Source organism: Heliangelus exortis, chromosome 20 (genome assembly GCF_036169615.1).
Source record: "Heliangelus exortis chromosome 20, bHelExo1.hap1, whole genome shotgun sequence".
Lineage (NCBI taxonomy): Eukaryota > Metazoa > Chordata > Aves > Apodiformes > Trochilidae > Heliangelus > Heliangelus exortis.
The window spans coordinates 11,485,644-11,506,083 of record NC_092441.1 but is presented as its reverse complement, the minus strand read 5'-3'; the positions used below and the strand labels follow the sequence as shown (position 1 = coordinate 11,506,083).

The window sequence follows — 20,440 nt, the reverse complement described above, 5'->3', positions numbered from 1 at the left end:
TTTCTCCGAAGTTCTCTGCGCATGCGTGACTTGTTGCTAGGTTGAAGCTCTCCTGTCTTCCTCAGGCATCTTCTCTCACATGCTAAAAGTTTCTTAACACTTCAAAACTCTCTAAAATTTAAAAGACACTTTAACCACGTTTTACATAGAAACAAGGACATATCTTTTAATACATTTTTACATATAATTTCAACAAGAACACAGTTGTCTTTTCCCTATTCATGGCCAAAATAAATCCGGAACACATTCCAGCATATATTCTATCACAGGCACTGGGGCCAGAAAGTGAGCACCTTATCCTACTGCAGATTTTCCTCTCAGAATTACAGGATGTTGGGACACCTGAAACACCCCAGGCGTGCGTGGCAAAGCTACTGGCTGCCTTTTCCTTGTGAAAATAGCGACAGAGGAGGGAAAAAATAGTCCAGCACACTCCACCTCCAACCACCAACCAACCACCACAGGTATTCTTACCTCTAAAACTCCTGCTCCACAATGACAGGCAGCAACCCCGCTTCTTCCCGCGACACTCCACTCCTCCTCAGAGCCAGGGACTGCAGGAAGGCTCAGCCAGGGCTGATCTCCTCCCCCCTGGGAACAGCTCCCTGAGCTGACACACAACCCCATCTCCATGCTGGCAGGAATGGGTGCCTGAGGGCTCCCTGTGGCAGGGCCGACTCAGGAGGGAGCTCCACGGCTCTTCCCAGCACCAGATGGATGTGGATTCTGAGGAGCAGGTGGCAGCTGGTGGGAAAGGAGCAGAGGGGAACAGCAGCCCAGCAAGGAGCAGGAGGAAAGGGGGATGGGCTGCTGGGCTGCCTGACTTTCTATAGGGTGTGGGCAGGAGATGGGAGGGAATAGTGACCCCTCTCAGATCCCTCAGGGTCTCAGACCCTCCTTCTTTACTTCTCCAACTCAAACTTTAGCTCTTCCACTCCAACTATGTCACTTTTTTCCAGTCAGTGGGAACCTCACCAGACCACCATCACCTCTCCAATAGGACAGACAGAGGCTCAGCAACTGCGTCTGCCAGCTCCTCAGGACCCGTGCGTGGGCCCTGTGAGGTGCCATAAACTTGTGGACCTGCAGGTTCTTTAGATGATCACAGACCTCTTCTTCTCCCCCCGTGGGGGCTCCTTGGTTGTCCCAGGCCCTGCTTTAGATTCGATTCTACCTGGGATGGATGTGGCTCTCCTGCCGTGCTCCCCAGCTGCTCCAGCCACCTCTCTACTCCTCCCAGGGTACCTGCCCTTGCATCCCCCCTCTGCATGCTTCCTCCTTCAGTTTGAGGGCTTTTGGGAGCTGCTGGCTCATCCCCGCCGCCCTCCCGGAGTTTTTCCCCGGCTGCGGGCTGGGGAGTGGGGGGAAGCGGCAGCTGCCAGCATGGCCCGGGAACCAAGATGGCCGCCGGGCAGCCCCCTGCATGCCCCGGGACTACAGCTCCCAGCATGCCCCGGGACTACAGCTCCCAGCATGCCCCGGGACTACAGCTCCCAGCATGCCCCGGGGCGCTTCTCCTCTCCTGCTGCCTGAGCCCGCCCGGCCCCGGGGCTGCCCCGGCCCCGGCCCAGCTGGGAGGGGGAGCAGGAGGAAGGGGATCTGGGCAGGGAGAGAAGGCAGGAAAAAGAGTGGTGAGGAGCGGGAAAGAGATGGAGGGGAAGGGGGCAAAGAGGGGGGGGAGGGAGAGAGAGGAGAAGGGCGGAAAGGAGGAGAGAGGGGGGATGGAGAGAGAGCGGGTGAGGGGCCTGAGAGAGGCAGAAAAGGCCCCAGGAGAGGGGAGTGACAGAGGGGTGGGAGAGGGAGCAGGAGAGAGGGGAAAGGGCGAGGGGAGAGGAAGGGAGAGGGGAGGGAGAGGCAGGAAAGGGGAGAGGCTGCAGGAGAGAGAGGGACAATAAGGCCAGGAGAGGAGAGGGAGAGAAAGATGTGGAGACAGAGAGAGAGAGAGAGAGAGAAACAGCAATGGCTCTGAGAAGAGGCAGGGAGGAATTGGGAAGTGCTGAGAGGGAGACAGCCAGTGAAAGCCCAAACTTATGATGGGCAAACGAGAGAGAGGGAGGGATGAAGAGCTGGGCAGAGCCCCAGAAGAGCAGTGATGAGCATCTGGGCCAGGCCCCAGCACCCTGGGCTTTCTTTTCAAAGATGAAAGCTTGTTTTCATTTTTAGGGTTTGATTAGGGACTCTTGGTTTGTTTACCTGGTTTCTTCAGGTTGTTTTTTTGTTGTTGTTGTGCTGGATTGTGTTGTGTTTTCTGTCTTGAAACCATCATTTCTGGTCTGACACCTCTACAGTAGGGAGGGCAGTGTGACTGATAGTATGGTCTTGTATATTTCTAGGGAGTCAGTGGAAATTTGTGGTTGGAGCCATCTGCGTCGCTTACCTTTGATTTCTTGAGTGTAAATCATGCAATGTTTTTGCTGAGGTGCAAAAATGAAATGGGAGAGCAGCTCTTCCTCTCTCACACACACACACACACACACGCACACGCACACGCACACACACACACACACACCTTCCCCCAGCTGAAGATGAACAGATCAAATCTCTGGGGCTGTGTTCTTTTATTAGACGTGTGTCAGATACCCAGCCCCAGGGGACTTGTGTGCAGAGAATGGCTGCATGGGCCTGGGGCTTGCCCATCATCACCTGGAAGGGAAAAAGGAAAAACCAGGTGATCACTGGGGACTTGTTCCCAAGAATGTTTCTTTCTATATCCTCTTGCACCAAGAGACACTCAGACACCCTGAGCCATCCCCTCCCTTCACTGGCCCTGTGACCACCAAGCCCACTGCATCTCCCCCAGGCTGTTCTTCCATGGCTGGTTGCTGACAGGAGGGGACATGGGGAGGTGGCAGCCTGGGAGTGACAGGGGGGACATGGGATGGTGAGGGTCTGGGAGAGTGAAAGGACATTGGGCAGTGATGGGCCCAGGGCTGCTGAGGGAGCCATGGCAGAGCCAGGGGGCTGCTGGGGGTCGGCACTGGGTAGTGAAGGCCTGGGGTGTGATGGGACACCGGGCAGTGACAGGCTGGGGGACAGCAGGGACAGCAGCATCTTGGAGAAGAAAAGGTGGGGTTAGGGTCTGAATTTTGTCTTCAACATGTTTTACTCTGTGCATCAGAAAACTAGTTTATACTCTGCTTTCACTACTTAAGGTTGGACACAAGTGCTTTATTTGGAGTTCTGATCACCTTTTTTGTTCTTCTAGAAGCCAGTCAGAGCCAGTGAGTGGAACATGAGGAAGGCAAAGGGAGCCTGTGAGTGGAACATCAAAAGCTGTATGTAAAATCACAGTCTTTTACACTTTCTATTGCAGCCTGCGTTTACATCCAAACAATGTACCCTTGTATTAATTTCCCAAACATTAACTTAAAGTATTTTCCAATAAAACACAGTCTTTGTTGTAAATACAACGTATTTGATTCAGCATAGCAAAACTGTGTAATGCACAGGTTTTTTTGGTTTTTTTTTTTCCTAATTTTTGAAAATGTTACCAAAACCCACTGAGAATCTGTTACTGTTATACTTGGTACTGTTTCTTACTTTTGACTCAAACCAACATATCCCAGACATTTTGAGGACATCTCTATACAGCCAAACAATTCCTTTGTGTGTCTGTAAATGCCTGGGCATTTCTTCCTGAAACTGTATAACTGAGGTGAAATTGTTTGGGCCCCTCTGAGTACATAAATGTCTTCAATAGATTGCTATCAGTTAAAGAATTGTTTCTCCCCAAGTTGGTATTCTGCAGTTCTGCATTTGATCTTTGGGCTTTGTCTGATGAAGCAGTTCAGTTGAATAGTTTGTCTGCACGTGAAAATGCCAACAGCCCAGTGTACACATTTAGCACAAGATTGGACCCCAGTGCCTTTGTGGATAAAAGCTCTGTCATTTTTCTTCCCTTCTGCCTGCAGGACATGTTTGGATCTGGGTGACTTCAGGTTTGGATGCTGCTTCCATTTCCCAAAGGTTCAGCCTTTCTTCAGGATACCACCACTTGGAACTGACACTGGGAAAAGGGGCAGCATTTTTCTACAGCTTTGCAAACTCTGTCCTGCTGCTGCTAAAATAGAAATAAGGAACACAAGGAAATACCTGACTGGTGATGCTCTAGATGTTGATTCCTCCACCTGGGGTGGAATATGATGTGTAACTCTGCATTTCAAAGTAGTCCTTCCAGTACAAAAAAATCACTAAGGGGTGGGATGGTTTTTTTTTGTCATCCTGATTTTAGGTATAACTGAATTTTCTTCACTAGAATGGGGTGAGGCATTACATTAACCCAGAGTTGTGGGGTCTGAGCACTTGAGAAGCTGTTAGGAGATCTGAATGTAGAAATTCATCAAGTGTGTCTCTGTGTTCTGTGAAGAATACAGCCTCTGCTGGTCATGGAGTGGTGTGTCATGTTTCAACTTGAAAACTTCTTGTCTGTAGGTCTGAAACCACTCAGTCTGAATCTGACATCAGTGATGCTGTCACTGATCAGTTTGAATTCCTTGCTGCACATGAACGTCTCTCTCTGTGAGCGTGAGTGTAGCTGGCCCAGGGACCCTGGTAGTTCCCACAGTGCATTTATCCAAACCGCATCCATAGTATTTGCTCTAATTCAGATGGGGTTTTATTTCTTGAAAACAGGTATGTAGAAACCCTTTCATTATTTTTTTGTGAAGAGATCAGTGACTCCTCTGCACTTGTTTCTCTGGCCCAGCTTATTGAGGTACATGGAATTTCTTGTCAAATACTTAAAAAAAACCCCAAGAGTCTTTGCTTTGTTATTTTAAATCTTATGCTGTGATCTGTAGCTGGATAACCAGAGATGTGAACAAAACTTTGATTTTTAATAATTTGAAGTCATTGGTTTAAGTTTACAAAATGTTTCTATTTGGATACTATTCTACAGAGGGTTGTTCCCAGGCTGGGAAGACAGGAGGGGAGTACCTGATCAGCGTCAGTGTAATCCTGCAGTATTACTCAGCTTCAAGACACAAGGAAGCCCTTCAGAAGCTGTTCACCATTTCGGAGACATTTTGTTAATTTTATGTTAGAAACCCAATGTTGGCAGAGTAATTCAGTTGGCTGTAAGTTATGGACATTTCAGTGGGTCTGCAACAGTTAAATGAGGAGTGTTTGTGGAACAGGGACAACTGCATGACTATTTTTTGCTCTCTGGTCACTCTGGTTCTGGATCCAGTTTTGGAATGCTGGAGGGTGCCATAAATGGCAGCGTAGGTGCAGTGGAGGGCACAGTCTGTTGGTTTGAACACAGAGTGTGTAAGCTGTGTCGGTGTACCTGATGGTTTCTAGGAGTGTGTTTGTGTGGCATATGAGCAGATGTGACCTTCTGGAACTGTTGTCGTGCTGTGTTGTGCTGTGGAACTGCTGGCACGTTCAGTCTCTCCCTCTGAATTGTGCTTTGGAGGAGAAGTGTATTTGTGTCTCTGCTCCAAGTGGATGGTGAGCTAAGGGGATATTTCTCCCTGAATAAACCTGAAGTTAAGCCATTCTTTGTCTGTTGAGTTCCAAACACTGCTCAAGCCTTTGGAACATCCTGGCTATGGTATTTAAAGGAAAAAGGATTTGATTGGAGCAAGCCTTGGGTTAGGAAAAGGAAGGGATTAAAGGCTTTTGCTGGTTAAAATAGTAATAATTGAGATGTCATTTAAAGTGTGAGGTTCAGATGAGATGTGTCTGCATTTCTTCCCTTAACAGGGCCAAACTGTCGAGCCTGATCCCAGAGTTAGAAAGAGCACGGGAATTCCAAGGAGTTTCATGCTGGAGGTGAAAGATCCCAATACAAAGGAAGCTCTGCTGACAAGAATGGGGAAATATGCAATACCAGATCTTAATGCAGAAGTATGGAACTAACTGAACTGACCAAAAAGTGAACAAGAGAAACCGTGGGGAAGCACTGGAGTGCCAAAGCAACCAAAAAAAGTAGTTAAATATAAATACCTGTATTTAAGAAGGCTAACATGAGGTGAGCAGAATTCCATCTCTTACTTCCTTTGATAAAATCCAAAGCTTGGAAAATTTTTCCGTGTGCCTGTCTTTAACTTTTTCCATGTAGCCGTGTTTAACTTTTGTGTTTTTCCGTCCCCACCCTGCCTCCAGGGAAGCATATGCCAGAGGAAAGAAGGAAAAGCCTTTTTCTTTATCCAAAGAGCCCTACTCCTCTGATGGTCCCATACCTGATGAGTTCCTGTGTGCTCTTTGCAAAGCCCTACTGACTGATGCAGCTTTTATTCCCTGCTGTGGGATCAGTTATTGTGAGGAATGCAAATGTTCCTTGCATGTTTTTTTGTTAATTCAAAACAATCCCATCTGATGTTCTGAGAGCAGAAACAGGAGATAACAAAGTTGTAACAGTGAGACTCGGTGCCTGAGGCAAGTTGCTGCTTTTAAATTCTCTCCTGGCTGATGCCCAGCAATGGGGCTAATTACAGCCATTAGTGGCTCATTTCAGGCTGGCTGTTCAAAAGCTGGGCTGCCTGTGAAAGGTCAGGCTGGTGCCGGGGCCTGCAGAGGATGTGTTTGCAGCAGGGAACGTTTAAGAAGATTTTCTGTGTAGCTGGGTGTGGCACATGGAGCATGGTGACAGTTAACATTTGTGTTAACATTTTCCCAAGAGTTAGGGAAAAGATAGTTGTCCTGCCTGTAATTTCTGGTAGGCCAGGAGAATTCTAGATGTCCATTTCCCTCTAGTTATGGGTTAGACTTGTCTAGGGAAACACCCTGTACTTGTACAATGGCAGCGGAACTTTTCCAGTGAGCTCTGTGGAGTCAGAGCAAGCTAGTTTGCCATTTAAAGATGTGGTGAGAGACCAGAAGTGGTTGTGCAGATTGCAAAGATGGGATAAGCTGGTGACAAAGAGCTCACAGCATTCAGCACAGTATTTGATACCAAAAGCCACCACACACCAATAAAGAGGGTCCCTGCCTAGCTCTGAGAATCCTAAGTACAGCCAGCTGGGCACCATCCACACAAGAAGGGTTATTTTTTACCCTCTCTAGCTGTTCATTTTAGTTGGTTATGGAGAAGCCTCTTCCTCAGGGGAAGAACTTAACAATTCTTTGTATGTCTCATTCAGATGGGGGAGAGCTTCTCAGCTTTTCTCAGATGCCTTTTCCTTTCCTTCGTCGTCATCGTCCCCGCCCCCCCCCCCCGTGAATTGGTTCGGCCCCTTCTACCCCCTTCCCCCCCCCCAAGGTGGTTCGGCCCCGCCCACCGTTGCCCCTGGCGAGTGCCGTTGGTGGTGACTCTACGGCTGTGGCTCCTGTGCTGAGCTGTGCTGGTCTCTGCCTCTCTGGCTGCTCCTGCTCCTCGCCGTTGGTTTGCTCCTTGCTCCCGCCTCATCCCCACCTTTCTCCTACATCCCCTGTCCCTGCCTTTGCTCTTCCCTTCTCCTGACTCCCCCTTTTACAGCCCCCCAGCTCGGCCGGCTGCCTCCCACTGCTCCCGCAGGGCTGTGCCCGTGCCGCAGCTCGCAGAGCTCCTGGGATGGGGCTTTTCAACAAGAAGCAGAAGCTTCCCCGCTCTGGCAGCGCTCCTGGGCAGCCCCGCGCTGCTGCTGCTGCCGGCACCGGCGCCCCTGAGCCTCAGCAGCAAGGTCTGGGCAGGGTGCACCGCGCGGCTGCCTGTGGCCACCTGGCCTGGCTGAGGCGCTGGCGCTGGTGGATCGAGATTTGGGGCATCGACTGCCACGACAGGCAGAATCGGTGAGGGGCTGTGGCCGCTGCTGGGACACCTCGGGTGGCGTGACGGGGCATCCCCCCTGCAGGGTTTGTGTGGGATCCCCTTGGAGCTGATTGCTTGCAAAGCAAGATGTACCCTGTCAGCTGGGAGGGGGAACTCGAGAGCTTTCCAGTGCTGGGAGCTGCTGGGTGGGCGCCAGTGCTCCTGGAGGTGCTGGGCTGCTGCTTGGCCCTGCTCTCCCTGCAGGGTTCTCTTGCAGCTGCTGAGGCCTCCCCAGGTCTCTCCTGCCCTGTGGGTGATGTGTGCGGGGTTGCAGCAGCAGCAGCAGCAGCAGCAGCAGGGTCCCCCGGGCTGGGTGGTGCCACAGCTTTGGTTCTTTCCTTGTCTGTCAGTGTTAAGCTCCCGTGTTTAATTCTCAGGACACCTCTCCACCTGGCGTCTGCAAACGGCCACACAGAGGTCGTCACATTTCTAGTAAGGCACCGCTGCCAGTTGGATGCTGCTGACAATTTTGGGAGAACACCCCTGATGATGGTGAGTGAGAGAAGTTCTGCTCTTGGCAGAGGGGCTTATTGAGTGTGCATGAAAGGAGAGGTGTCTGGCAGGACTCTGTGCGCAGAGGGAGTGAAATGTGAGTTTTGGAAGTCTTCCCTTTTTTTTGGAAGTCTTCCCTTTTTTTGTGTGTTCTCAGGCAGTGCAGTTCCGGCACCAAGCCTGTGCTGGTTTTCTGCTGAAGTGTGGTGCAGACCCAAACCTCAGAGACGTTGTCGGCAACACCGCCCTCCACCTGGCAGTCCTGTCTTGCAGTCCTAAAGTTGTGGAGCTGTTGCTTGATCATAATGCCAACCTTGATGCCAAGAATAAGGTACATGTTTCTATTTCTAGAGGAAGTTGTTTCAGAAAGTGGCAGCAATATTTCTGTTGAAGACTATTTTTGACTTCGATGATTAACTTGGTGTATTTGTCTGTCCTTTCAGGAGGGCTTTACCCCACTCAGTCTTGCTGTCTCCAAAGGTCAGGTAGAGACAGCTGAGTTTCTCCTGAGAATGGGAGCTGATGTGCATGCTCGAGACCAGCAACAAAGGTAAGGGGTTTATCCACGTGGGTCCCTTGAGTATTCTTTCGGTGGGATTGCTGAGAGGCACAGCAGCCTCATGTGCACTGAAGTGTGGCAGCTTGGTGTGACCATGCAGTTGTGTTGATTCTCTCTCCCATGTTCTTGTTGCTTTTAATGGAACCTGCTTTTTCTTTTGTTCATTGTCAAGTAATGGGAGAGCAAGCTGAGAGCACGCAGGAATGAAAATACTGACTGTCTGTGTAAAATGATGACTTCATAGCACATCTGGATCTTTCAGAACCCCACTCATGATGGCTGCTTCTGTTGGGAAGATGAAATTGATCCAAGTTCTCCTGCATTACGGTGCTGACATTTCCCATGAAGATACTCATGGGCGGACAGCTGATGATTATGCTTGTATTTATGGGTATCCCAGGTAAATGTTTAACTTTCTGGTTCAATGAAGTGGTCAGTTATAAGTGTGGCTGTTGAATAATTTTGTTGTTCCTTCTCTGATGTGGTTAGGTGTGCTTTGTTAAAAGCTAGGCTGAAAGAGTGTACCAAGCAGGAGTTAATAACTTGGAATGTGCATCTATAGGATGAAGGTGACTGCAGGGAACACTGAAGTGTGTACCGGCCCTGCAGAAAATTCTGTGTGTCTTGCCCTTCAGAAGTACTTAGGAGTCCCTGAATTCATGTGAATGTGTGTAGGATGAATAAAAACTGGCTGTTAACTCTTCTGCTAAATGTTACCTGCCAGGAAGTGGTTGTTTTTAACAACTCTGTTTCCTCTCTCTCTCTCTCTTTCTTTAGTCTTAGTGAGCAGCTGTCAGAAAGTGCAGCTCCAAAGAAGGCAGAAGCAGCTCGTGCAGGTGACATTAAATTGTCCTGTGATCAAACATCTAGCTCCTTCTCTTGAGGTTTTAAAATCCAGTCTGTCCTTACGAGGCCACGAAACCCTAAAAGAATCTTAGGAAATTAATATTTTTATGCAATGAAATTTAGTCTTGTGCTTTACCTCTCAGACCCTACGGTGGCGGTTTTATTCTCTTTGCGTTCTTAAGGGTGTTTTATCAGAACTGTGTGGCAAATGGACAGCAGATAGTGTCCAGGGGACATTTCTTGGCATTATTACTGCAGTCTCTGGCTGGCACCATGAAGCACGTGTCCTGCATCATGAGAGTCTCTTTGCTGTGCTGCAGTAACAGGCTGAGTGTGAGGTTAAGCTTTTGGTCTGGGTTATGCTGTTTGATTTTCTTTCCCTTTTCAGAATAGTCTGTAACTGGCTAGAGCATCAGCTAGTATTGTCTCTAGCATAATATTACACATCATACTACATGAACTAGTAAAACTTTTTCCTCTGCTGTGTACTCATGTGTGCAAGGAGTACCTTGTTCATATGTACTGTTGAATTTTTAGCATGCCAAATCTAATTTCACCATGTCGTTTCGTGTTTGAGCAGGAGTAGAAGACTTTTCCAAAGGAGGCTTGAAAAGGTGAGACTTTACAAATACCTACCACTTCCTTGAGGGGGTGATCTGGGAGGCACAGGTGTCATCAATTTGCTTTGCTTTTTAAGCAGATCTGAGAAAAAGGGGATTGGTGATGGTTGGAGTGCTTCTGCAGAACAATTGGATTTTACTCCCAAGGTATGGTGCATTTCCAGGGAAATTGTCCTGTGAAAAGGAGTTATTTGAAGGCAAGTAACTGGGATTGAAAGCAACTGCAGTTCCAGCCAGCACTGTTTCCTCCTTAGAACCTTAGAGCTCTCTTCAAGTACCTCAAGGGAGGTTGGAGTAAGGAGGGAAACAGCCTCTTCTCCTTAGGGAACTGGGATGGGAGCAGAGGAAATGGATGGAAGCTGCACCAGGGGAGGTTTAGGATGGGTGTTAGGAAACATTTTTTCACTGAGAGGGCTGTCAGGCATTGGAATGGCCCAGGACAGTGGTGGAGGCACCATCCCTGGAGGCACTGAAAAGGCGTTTGGAGCTGGTCCTTAAGGACATGGTTTAGTAGTTAGATGATGGTGTTGGTCAAAGGTTGGACTGGATGATCTTGGAGGTCTCTTCCAAGCTGTACCATTCTGTGATAGAAGCAGTCTCTGGCCTGCCAGCCTTTCTTCTGCTGTCAGTTTTTCCTAACAGACCATAGGCGTGGCAGAGCGTGCAGCAGAGTTACGGTTTGGCACAAAGGAGCAATAGGTAACGACATGAAAACCACATTGTTTCGTTTCTTGGGGCTCATTTGGGTCAGGCTTGCAGACCCTAAAAGTTTCTCAGTTACTTTTATAATCTGTTCTGTTCTTCTCCTGTGAGGTGATTCTTGTTTTCTGTAAATTTGGTGTTTCAGTCCAAACAGATAGAGGAACAGGGCATTTCTTTGTGAGGACCTCCTGAAATCCTCCATCTGCTGCTGCTCCTTTCCTCCCCATCAGGTTCCCCCACCAGCACTCAATGGCTGAGTTACTCAAACAGGTTCTTTTCTATGAGATGGCATTCTGTGCTTGTGTGTCATCTCACACTGCACATTTCCCCTCTTTTTTGGAATGCTCAGGCAGTGTTCTCTTTGTCAGCTCCAAGCTCTGGTGCCTGCTGTTCTTACTGGTGTGCTGAAGAATGAGCACCTTGTGCAGTGATGTCGGGAGCATCTGTTGTGTTGCAGTGGGGTTCTGGAGGGGTGAGGAGCAGGAGTGTGGCAGTTGGAGATGCCAGCATGTTTAGTTTTAACATGATTCAATTTTCTTGCCTTGATGTAAATGGAAGTGATGCATTTTTCTGGCATGATAGTAAAATTGAGGGGTATTTTGGTTAGTGTACTTGCAGGGGCTAATTTAGGCATCAAGTCTAGGGATGTAAACAGTTCTTTGAGCTTGTTTCTATTGAAAAAAAAAGTTTTGCAGAAATACATCTTTCTTTACAGAAGCAGCAGGAGCCAAAGGTGACACGGTGCATGAAGGCTTTCCAGCAGGGCAGGAAAACCAGTAAGCTATCTGGGAAAGATTGCACGATAGACTGATCTGTAAAAGTAGGCTTGCTAAGTAGAGTTTTGTATTTTTTTTCTTCTCTAGTAGGCAAGAAAATTAACTTTTGAAGACACGGCACTTTGTAATTTCAGAACCAAATAAGCCTTAACATTAAGCTATGAATCCCCTGCTAAGCCTTTGTCCCTGGCCAAGCCCTTCCTCTGCCCTGCCCATCCCTTCCCTACCTCCTTTTCCAGACATTGCTAGGTGACTCCTCTGAAGTGTGTTAGTCTGGAAATTTGCCAATTGCAATTAAATAAATAACTCCTTTTGTTCACATAGATTTTTTTTTTTATTATTCCTTGTGCTTTTAGATGATAGCCATGGTTCTAGAATCAAAAGTTACTAAAGAAAAGCCTCCAACATAGAACAGTGGAGTGGCAGAGTGAAATAAAACCACTGAGTGTCTCCTTTCCTCCCTGGTGTGTAGGTTCCCTGCCACCCGTGGAAGAAGTGGAGGAAGCTGAGGATTTTCTCTGGGCTTCTCCCTGGGATTCTGAGGTACTTTGTGCGAAGGACAGGGAGGTTGCCACGGTGGTGCTGGGGAGGGTAGGAGGAAGATCCAGATGCACCTGAAAACTTGCTTCTGACCTGGGCCTGACCATTGCTGGTTTCCTGCTTTCCTGCTTGTGTCCCATGTCTGTCAGGGGCCCTTGGACATTGTTCTTCTGCAGGCAGCTGCTCAGGTAGGGGTGGGATGAAGTCTGCTCAGGAGAAGGACTTGGGCCTCATGGCAGCTGTACCTTGAGTTTGCTTTCTGAGCTGTTTCAGATTGGAGCAGGAAGCCAGTGATTTTCTTGGAGCAAAGCAGGGGGAAAGAAGAAAGGAATGATGGGTTTGGGACCGGTGAAACTGAAATGAAGCTGGGCTGAATTGGGGAAGTGCTTCTCAGGGGCTGTTCAGAAGGAGGGCTGAGACTCAGGACCTCAGAATTCTGCTAAAGATTTCCCTGGAAACACAGAAGGCCTTGTAAAAGAAAGCAAAGTTTCCCTTTTCTCTTCCACAAAAAATGTTCTTCAAGCTGTCAGTGGGTGGCGAAGCAGATGCTTGTTTCTGCTCTTCCCAGCTTTTTTGTTTCATCTCTTTCAGGAAAAAGCACCTGAACAACATGGAAAAGAAGAGAAGAAAGAGGTTGCTGTAGAGCTAGAGCATGCCATTGCTGGATGTATAAAAAAGTACTTACTTAATGGTAGCCCTGATGAGCCCAACACAACTTGCAGTAAAAACCCTGGTGAGAGAAATGATCTAGATCCAGATACTTCCTCTATGAATATAGATCCACCTAGAGTAAATGAACTAAAACAGTGGTTGACTTCTGAGGTTGCAAATTTTATCCTGGCCTGTAAAGCCTGGTGGCCACTTGTTAGAGTAGGAAAGCAGCTTTTGTATGTTCCTTCTCTGAGACCTGAAGTTGTGGTGTTGGAGTTGCATATGGTGCATATGAAGTTGGATTGCAGATGGTGCTCTATGCAGCAGGTGCCCTTCTTGCTTCTGTTGCTGTGTTCTCCCTGAAGCAATCTGACCAAAATGTGCAGATGAAGAGGAGAAGGAGGACTGGAGTGTCTTGGGTGTGCCAGTAGCATTCCCCTTCCTGGCGGGTGCTGTTGGATTGAAAAGCTGTGCTTGCTCTTGGCTGAAGCCGGGGAAAGCTTTGAGTGGAGCTGAGGGAGAGCCCTTCTGTTCCAGTGCCCCAGCTGCTCTGGTTTTAAGACGTAGGAGGTGTCTGCAGTGCCACCCGTGTGTGTGTGTGTGTGCTGGAAAGCCTTGCCAGCTGGGTCAGAGGGGAGCACTTTTGTTCCTCAGCTCAGGCCTCAGAGCAGGAGGAGGAGGCCCCCTTTGCATTGCTGGAAGCATCTTGCTCGTTACTGCATGGACCCCAGTTTATCTGAGAGAGAGAGAGATCCTGCACCTTGAAGACACTGGAGTGAATTATTTGTGGCCATACTGATATTCATAAACTTTCTTTTTTACATAAGAAAGTTAAATGCCACCAAAGAAAATATTTAACACATATTTAGCACATTAAAAACTCTATTCTGATCATTTTCTCTCTAGCAGCTCTCAAATGTGAGGGGATGTGATGTTTTCTGTAAAGATTGTTCTCAGCATTAATCAAGATGCACGCTAGGAGTAAATAAGTAGCATTAAGTCATGCTGGTTGTAAAAATCTGTTGTTTTCACTGTAGGTGAGCACTCAGGATCTACTTGCCATGTGTCATCACCAGCAAAAAAAAGAAGCCTAAAGGAAGCCACTGACAGCTCTGGGGTGCAGGTATGTGAAGGCAAATATTTTGAATTAGAGTCTGGACTGATAAGTGGCATTATAGAGTGAATTGGATTATACATTAAGGTAAAGAAAAGTAACCAGAAAGTGACTAATGGTGATGGCAGAGTCCTGCAGAGGAAGGTTGTGTTACTGTCTGAAGTTGGTACAGTCCTCTTAGGATGAGGAAAAATCCTTGCCAGATGCAGGATATTTGCTGTTCTGCTGCTTTGTTTCCAGCTGGTTTTTTCTGTTTCCAGCTGGTGTTGTTCCTGCTGTGCCGTGCAGACAAAGAATGCAGTCAAATGCATTTCTTCCCCATGCAAAATGCATATTGAAGGGAAGAAGGAGATTTGTCTGTAACAGGCAGATGTGTGTGATTAAACATGCGTGGTCTTCCTCTTTGTGAGAGAAAGCTCATGCAAGAAACCTTGAATTTTGGTGACCTTTGAAGCTTTCCCTGCCTCTGCAAAACGTGTGTGTGTTTGGCCATGTGAGGAAGTATTTGAAAAAGATTTTTTCTGAGGGCATTCATGAGGGGAATAGGGCAGGCATCCTGTTGGTGTTGGGCAGCTGGGGCAGGGCTGGGCAGAGGGGTCTGGAGTGCTGTGTAACACCTCAGGGGAGAGTGGAGGACATTATTTCCACTTCTGGGACATGGTTTAGTGGGCATGGTGGTGTTGGTTTCCCAGTTGGACTGGAGGATCCAGAGGTCTTTTCCAGCCTTAATGCTTCTGTGGTTCTGTGCTATGACTCTGTCCATGCAGGAGGCATTGGCCGAGTTCCAGAGTGAAAGGCATTTATTCCATCAGCTGCTGGAAGACATGCAGGAGCAGCAGCTCATCCAAGGAAGGGCAGTGACTGTTTCCCAGGAATGGTTTAATGACATTTTCCACAAACTCAGTGCTGCTGCTGAGAAACAAGTGTACATGCTGGAAGAGATGAACAAGGAATTAAAGGCCGATTGCACTGATTTAAGAGAACAAATCTATAAATATGAGGCTGACAAAGTAAAAAGTGAGGTAAAGTATAAACTGTTTGCAGTGTTGAAGGCAACTTCATTGGTGTAAATTTCTGTTTGTGTTTTGGGCCCCCTTCTGAGAGACCTGCCTCTTGCTCAAAAGGTCAATTTCAGCCACTGACCTAAGCTTTCTAAAGTGTATTTTGTGATGAGTAGCAATATTTAAATTTGTTCTTTGTGTCTGTGTTAAGGCTAATGATCTGGTCAGAAGACTTGTTAGGATGTCAGTTAAACTGTCGTTCTGCAAATTCTACCAGTCCCAGGCAGAGTAAAGGTTTAAAAGTTGCCATACCCAATTTATTGAACTTTACTTTCTGGAAAAAAGGAACTAGTCCTGTTGAGACACTGGTGTGCTGTTTGTCTGCCTCAGTGATGAGAACAGTGCCTTAAAATTGCATTTCTTTGTTCCTCTCAACCCCAGAGTGTTTGAGAGAGAGGAATAATTGCATGTGTCAGATAACCACCTTATTCTTCATTTTTCATGAAGCAGCTGGTGATAATTTAGAGGTGCTCAGCTGTTGACTGCTGGTGGCAGGCAAAATTTTCCTCCCTTTGGGATTGAGTCCCAAGACAGGTCTAAGTGTATAATCATATAAGTTAAAGTAAAGGCATAGTTCATGTTCTTATAACCTTTTTTGTGCTCATCTAACCATTTCATCAGGGCAATGTCAGAGAGCTGCAGCAGGAGCTTGGTGAAGCTCTTAAAAAGCTGTCTGTGGCAGAAGCTTCGCTGGAAGTTGCTACGAAGCGCTGCAGGAACCTGGAGGAAGCCAACCTGGGCTTGGAAAAGGAACTGGGAGAGGCTAAATCCAAGGTAGGTGAATTTGTCCCAGAAGTCCAGAACCAACTCCAGCACCCCCCCAGAGATGGGATGACGTGTGGAGGAGTCTCACTGTTTGATAAACGTGGTGTCCATGTCTGTGACATGAAGGACACGGTGTCCTTACTTGGTCTGAGGTTTGTATGTGGCAAGGTGCTCTGCAAAAGAGACTGACGTGTCTGTTGCTCATTGCATGTGGTTTGGCCCAGCAGTTTGTCTGATTTCTGAAGGGCAGTAGAAATTCTGGACTGCTGCACTTGGGCTTCTTTATGCTCACGGTGCTTCCCCTCACCCCCCCCTCCCTCTGGTAACAGAGGATGACAGAATCTTTTTGGTTGGAAAAGACCTTTAGGCATCAAGTCCAGGTGTTAACCCAGCACTGCCAAGACCACCACTGCATCATGCCCCTCAGCACCACATCTCCACATGTTCAGGGATGTGGAGTACCTTGAGTGCCGGTGACTCAACCCCTTCCCTGGGCAGCCGCTTCCAGTGCCTGACAACCCTTTAGGTGAAAATATTTTTCCTGGACCTTGGCCTTGCTGAACCTCCTAGAGTTGACCTTGGCCCGTGGCTCCAGCCTGTCCAGGTCCCTCTGCAGGGCCTTCCTACCCTCAAGCAGATCAACACTCCCACCCAACTGGGTGTCACCTGCAAGTCTACTGAGGGTGCACCCCCTGCCCTCATCCTGATCATCGGTAAAGATATTGAAGAGAAGGGGCCCCAACACTTAGCCCTGGGGGACACCACTGGTGAGCAAAGACCAAACGGATTTAATCCATTCACCAGCAAGTTTCCAGTTCTGAATGGTTTCGTACCTTATTCTGCATAGATATATATATTCTATTTATTTATTTTTCCCCCTTGTTTGGCCCTGCTGCCATTTCCATCCTGAAGCAGCCTTCGTGCAAGGGCTTCTTCCCAGCTGGTTTTTGAGTAGCTCTTGCTGTGCTCTTACAAAAATGAAAGTAGAGAGGCCTCAGAGTTCCTAAATAGGAATCATCTTCATCTCCTGACCAGAGGGGCAGTGAAGTCACTTCAGGAGGGGGATGAATTTTTATTTCATATTTTCAATGAATGAGGGAACCAATAGATACAAAGAGTGCCATGAGTCCCTTAAAGAGTTGGAGGGTGAGTGTTGGTGCTTGGAACCATGCTGTAAGGGATCAGGGGAGGGATCTGGAGGGTGGAAAAGTAACATGTTTTGTGGGTGTTTACTAGTAGAAGTGAAGATCTGAAGGTATTTGAAATGTTGGCAGTTTTTTGGGTAGTGGGTATGTGCAGACATGGGCAGTCGCCAGAGTAATATCTGCAGTCAAACTGTGGCTCTTGCATCACAAGAGATTGCTTTGAGTTTTGTTAAAAAAATACATGATTCGGGGTATGCTGGTGTAGTGTTCAAGAGGAGTAATACTTGAGCCTTTCTTAGATATTAGAAAACAGAAATCCTCACAAGCAGCTGGTGATAATTTAGAGGTGCTCAGCTGTTGACTGCTGGTGGCAGGCAAAATTTTCCTCCCTTTGGGACTGAGTCCCAAGACAGGTCTAAGTGTATAATCATATAAGTTAAAGTAAAGGCATAGTTCATGTTCTTATAACCTTTTTTGTGCTCATCTAACCATTTCATCAGGGCAACGTCAGAGAGCTGCAGCAGGAGCTTGGTGAAGCTCTTAAAAAGCTGTCTGTGGCAGAAGCTTCGCTGGAAGTTGCTACGAAGCGCTGCAGGAACCTGGAGGAAGCCAACCTGGGCTTGGAAAAGGAACTGGGAGAGGCTAAATCCAAGGTAGGTGAATTTGTCCCAGAAGTCCAGAACCAACTCCAGCACATCCCAGAGATGGGATGACGTGTGGAGGAGTCTCACTGTTTGATAAACGTGGTGTCCATGTCTGTGACATGAAGGACACGGTGTCCTTACTTGGTCTGAGGTTTGTATGTGGCAAGGTGCTCTGCAAAAGAGACTGACGTGTCTGTTGCTCATTGCATGTGGTTTGGCCCAGCAGTTTGTCTGATTTCTGAAGGGCAGTAGAAATTCTGGACTGCTGCACTTGGGCTTCTTTATGCTCACGGTGCTTCCCCTCACCCCCCCCTCCCTCTGGTAACAGAGGATGACAGAATCTTTTTGGTTGGAAAAGACCTTTAGGCATCAAGTCCAGGTGTTAACCCAGCACTGCCAAGACCACCACTGCATCATGCCCCTCAGCACCACATCTCCACATGTTCAGGGATGTGGAGTACCTTGAGTGCCGGTGACTCAACCCCTTCCCTGGGCAGCCGCTTCCAGTGCCTGACAACCCTTTAGGTGAAAATATTTTTCCTGGACCTTGGCCTTGCTGAACCTCCTAGAGTTGACCTTGGCCCGTGGCTCCAGCCTGTCCAGGTCCCTCTGCAGGGCCTTCCTACCCTCAAGCAGATCAACACTCCCACCCAACTGGGTGTCACCTGCAAGTCTACTGAGGGTGCACCCCCTGCCCTCATCCTGATCATCGGTAAAGATATTGAAGAGAAGGGGCCCCAACACTTAGCCCTGGGGGACACCACTGGTGAGCAAAGACCAAACGGATTTAATCCATTCACCAGCAAGTTTCCAGTTCTGAATGGTTTCGTACCTTATTCTGCATAGATATATATATTCTATTTATTTATTTTTCCCCCTTGTTTGGCCCTGCTGCCATTTCCATCCTGAAGCAGCCTTCGTGCAAGGGCTTCTTCCCAGCTGGTTTTTGAGTAGCTCTTGCTGTGCTCTTACAAAAATGAAAGTAGAGAGGCCTCAGAGTTCCTAAATAGGAATCATCTTCATCTCCTGACCAGAGGGGCAGTGAAGTCACTTCAGGAGGGGGATGAATTTTTATTTCATATTTTCAATGAATGAGGGAACCAATAGATACAAAGAGTGCCATGAGTCCCTTAAAGAGTTGGAGGGTGAGTGTTGGTGCTTGGAACCATGCTGTAAGGGATCAGGGGAGGGATCTGGAGGGTGGAAAAGTAACATGTTTTGTGGGTGTTTACTAGTAGAAGTGAAGATCTGAAGGTATTTGAAATGTTGGCAGTTTTTTGGGTAGTGGGTATGTGCAGACATGGGCAGTCGCCAGAGTAATATCTGCAGTCAAACTGTGGCTCTTGCATCACAAGAGATTGCTTTGAGTTTTGTTAAAAAAATACATGATTCGGGGTATGCTGGTGTAGTGTTCAAGAGGAGTAATACTTGAGCCTTTCTTAGATATTAGAAAACAGAAATCCTCACAAGCAGCTGGTGATAATTTAGAGGTGCTCAGCTGTTGACTGCTGGTGGCAGGCAAAATTTTCCTCCCTTTGGGACTGAGTCCCAAGACAGGTCTAAGTGTATAATCATATAAGTTAAAGTAAAGGCATAGTTCATGTTCTTATAACCTTTTTTGTGCTCATCTAACCATTTCATCAGGGCAATGTCAGAGAGCTGCAGCAGGAGCTTGGTGAAGCTCTTAAAAAGCTGTCTGTGGCAGAAGCTTCGCTGGAAGTTGCTACGAAGCGCTGCAGGAACCTGGAGGAAGCCAACCTGGGCTTGGAAAAGGAACTGGGAGAGGCTAAATCCAAGGTAGGTGAATTTGTCCCAGAAGTCCAGAACCAACTCCAGCACATCCCAGAGATGGGATGACGTGTGGAGGAGTCTCACTGTTTGATAAACGTGGTGTCCATGTCTGTGACATGAAGGACACGGTGTCCTTACTTGGTCTGAGGTTTGTATGTGGCAAGGTGCTCTGCAAAAGAGACTGACGTGTCTGTTGCTCATTGCATGTGGTTTGGCCCAGCAGTTTGTCTGATTTCTGAAGGGCAGTAGAAATTCTGGACTGCTGCACTTGGGCTTCTTTATGCTCACGGTGCTTCCCCTCACCCCCCCCTCCCTCTGGTAACAGAGGATGACAGAATCTTTTTGGTTGGAAAAGACCTTTAGGCATCAAGTCCAGGTGTTAACCCAGCACTGCCAAGACCACCACTGCATCATGCCCCTCAGCACCACATCTCCACATGTTCAGGGATGTGGAGTACCTTGAGTGCCGGTGACTCAACCCCTTCCCTGGGCAGCCGCTTCCAGTGCCTGACAACCCTTTAGGTGAAAATATTTTTCCTGGACCTTGGCCTTGCTGAACCTCCTAGAGTTGACCTTGGCCCGTGGCTCCAGCCTGTCCAGGTCCCTCTGCAGGGCCTTCCTACCCTCAAGCAGATCAACACTCCCACCCAACTGGGTGTCACCTGCAAGTCTACTGAGGGTGCACCCCCTGCCCTCATCCTGATCATCGGTAAAGATATTGAAGAGAAGGGGCCCCAACACTTAGCCCTGGGGGACACCACTGGTGAGCAAAGACCAAACGGATTTAATCCATTCACCAGCAAGTTTCCAGTTCTGAATGGTTTCGTACCTTATTCTGCATAGATATATATATTCTATTTATTTATTTTTCCCCCTTGTTTGGCCCTGCTGCCATTTCCATCCTGAAGCAGCCTTCGTGCAAGGGCTTCTTCCCAGCTGGTTTTTGAGTAGCTCTTGCTGTGCTCTTACAAAAATGAAAGTAGAGAGGCCTCAGAGTTCCTA

At 47.9% G+C, this 20,440-nt stretch overlaps 1 protein-coding gene and 1 long non-coding RNA gene across 5 annotated transcripts in view; both read left to right on the top strand.

The window, feature by feature from the left end:
* Nucleotides 1-1,514: 1,514 nt before the first annotated feature.
* On the top strand, nucleotides 1,515-6,029 carry LOC139805485 (uncharacterized). Of its 4 annotated transcripts, none has more exons than XR_011729837.1 (5): nucleotides 1,515-1,631; nucleotides 3,912-4,099; nucleotides 4,432-4,518; nucleotides 4,898-5,349; nucleotides 5,797-6,029. It is a non-coding gene; the product is annotated as an uncharacterized lncRNA (long non-coding RNA). The 4 variants fall into 4 exon arrangements; XR_011729838.1 differs by lacking the exon at nucleotides 5,797-6,029 and adding an exon at nucleotides 3,153-3,221 and having other exon boundaries at nucleotides 1,521-1,631; nucleotides 4,898-5,608; XR_011729835.1 differs by lacking the exon at nucleotides 5,797-6,029 and having other exon boundaries at nucleotides 4,898-5,608.
* Nucleotides 6,030-7,495: 1,466 nt separating this feature from the next.
* The window catches only part of LOC139805809 (putative ankyrin repeat domain-containing protein 20A2), a 32,248-nt gene continuing 19,303 nt past the window's right edge, over nucleotides 7,496-20,440 (top strand). The window contains exons 1-14 of the mRNA XM_071764650.1: nucleotides 7,496-7,713; nucleotides 8,110-8,164; nucleotides 8,382-8,555; nucleotides 8,668-8,774; nucleotides 9,046-9,183; nucleotides 9,561-9,619; nucleotides 10,210-10,243; nucleotides 10,330-10,396; nucleotides 11,667-11,727; nucleotides 12,200-12,270; nucleotides 12,859-13,000; nucleotides 13,956-14,041; nucleotides 14,800-15,054; nucleotides 15,715-15,867. Of these exons, the coding sequence (XP_071620751.1) occupies nucleotides 7,496-7,713; nucleotides 8,110-8,164; nucleotides 8,382-8,555; nucleotides 8,668-8,774; nucleotides 9,046-9,183; nucleotides 9,561-9,619; nucleotides 10,210-10,243; nucleotides 10,330-10,396; nucleotides 11,667-11,727; nucleotides 12,200-12,270; nucleotides 12,859-13,000; nucleotides 13,956-14,041; nucleotides 14,800-15,054; nucleotides 15,715-15,867 (1,620 nt within the window). The remainder of the gene's footprint in view (nucleotides 7,714-8,109; nucleotides 8,165-8,381; nucleotides 8,556-8,667; nucleotides 8,775-9,045; nucleotides 9,184-9,560; nucleotides 9,620-10,209; nucleotides 10,244-10,329; nucleotides 10,397-11,666; nucleotides 11,728-12,199; nucleotides 12,271-12,858; nucleotides 13,001-13,955; nucleotides 14,042-14,799; nucleotides 15,055-15,714; nucleotides 15,868-20,440) is intronic.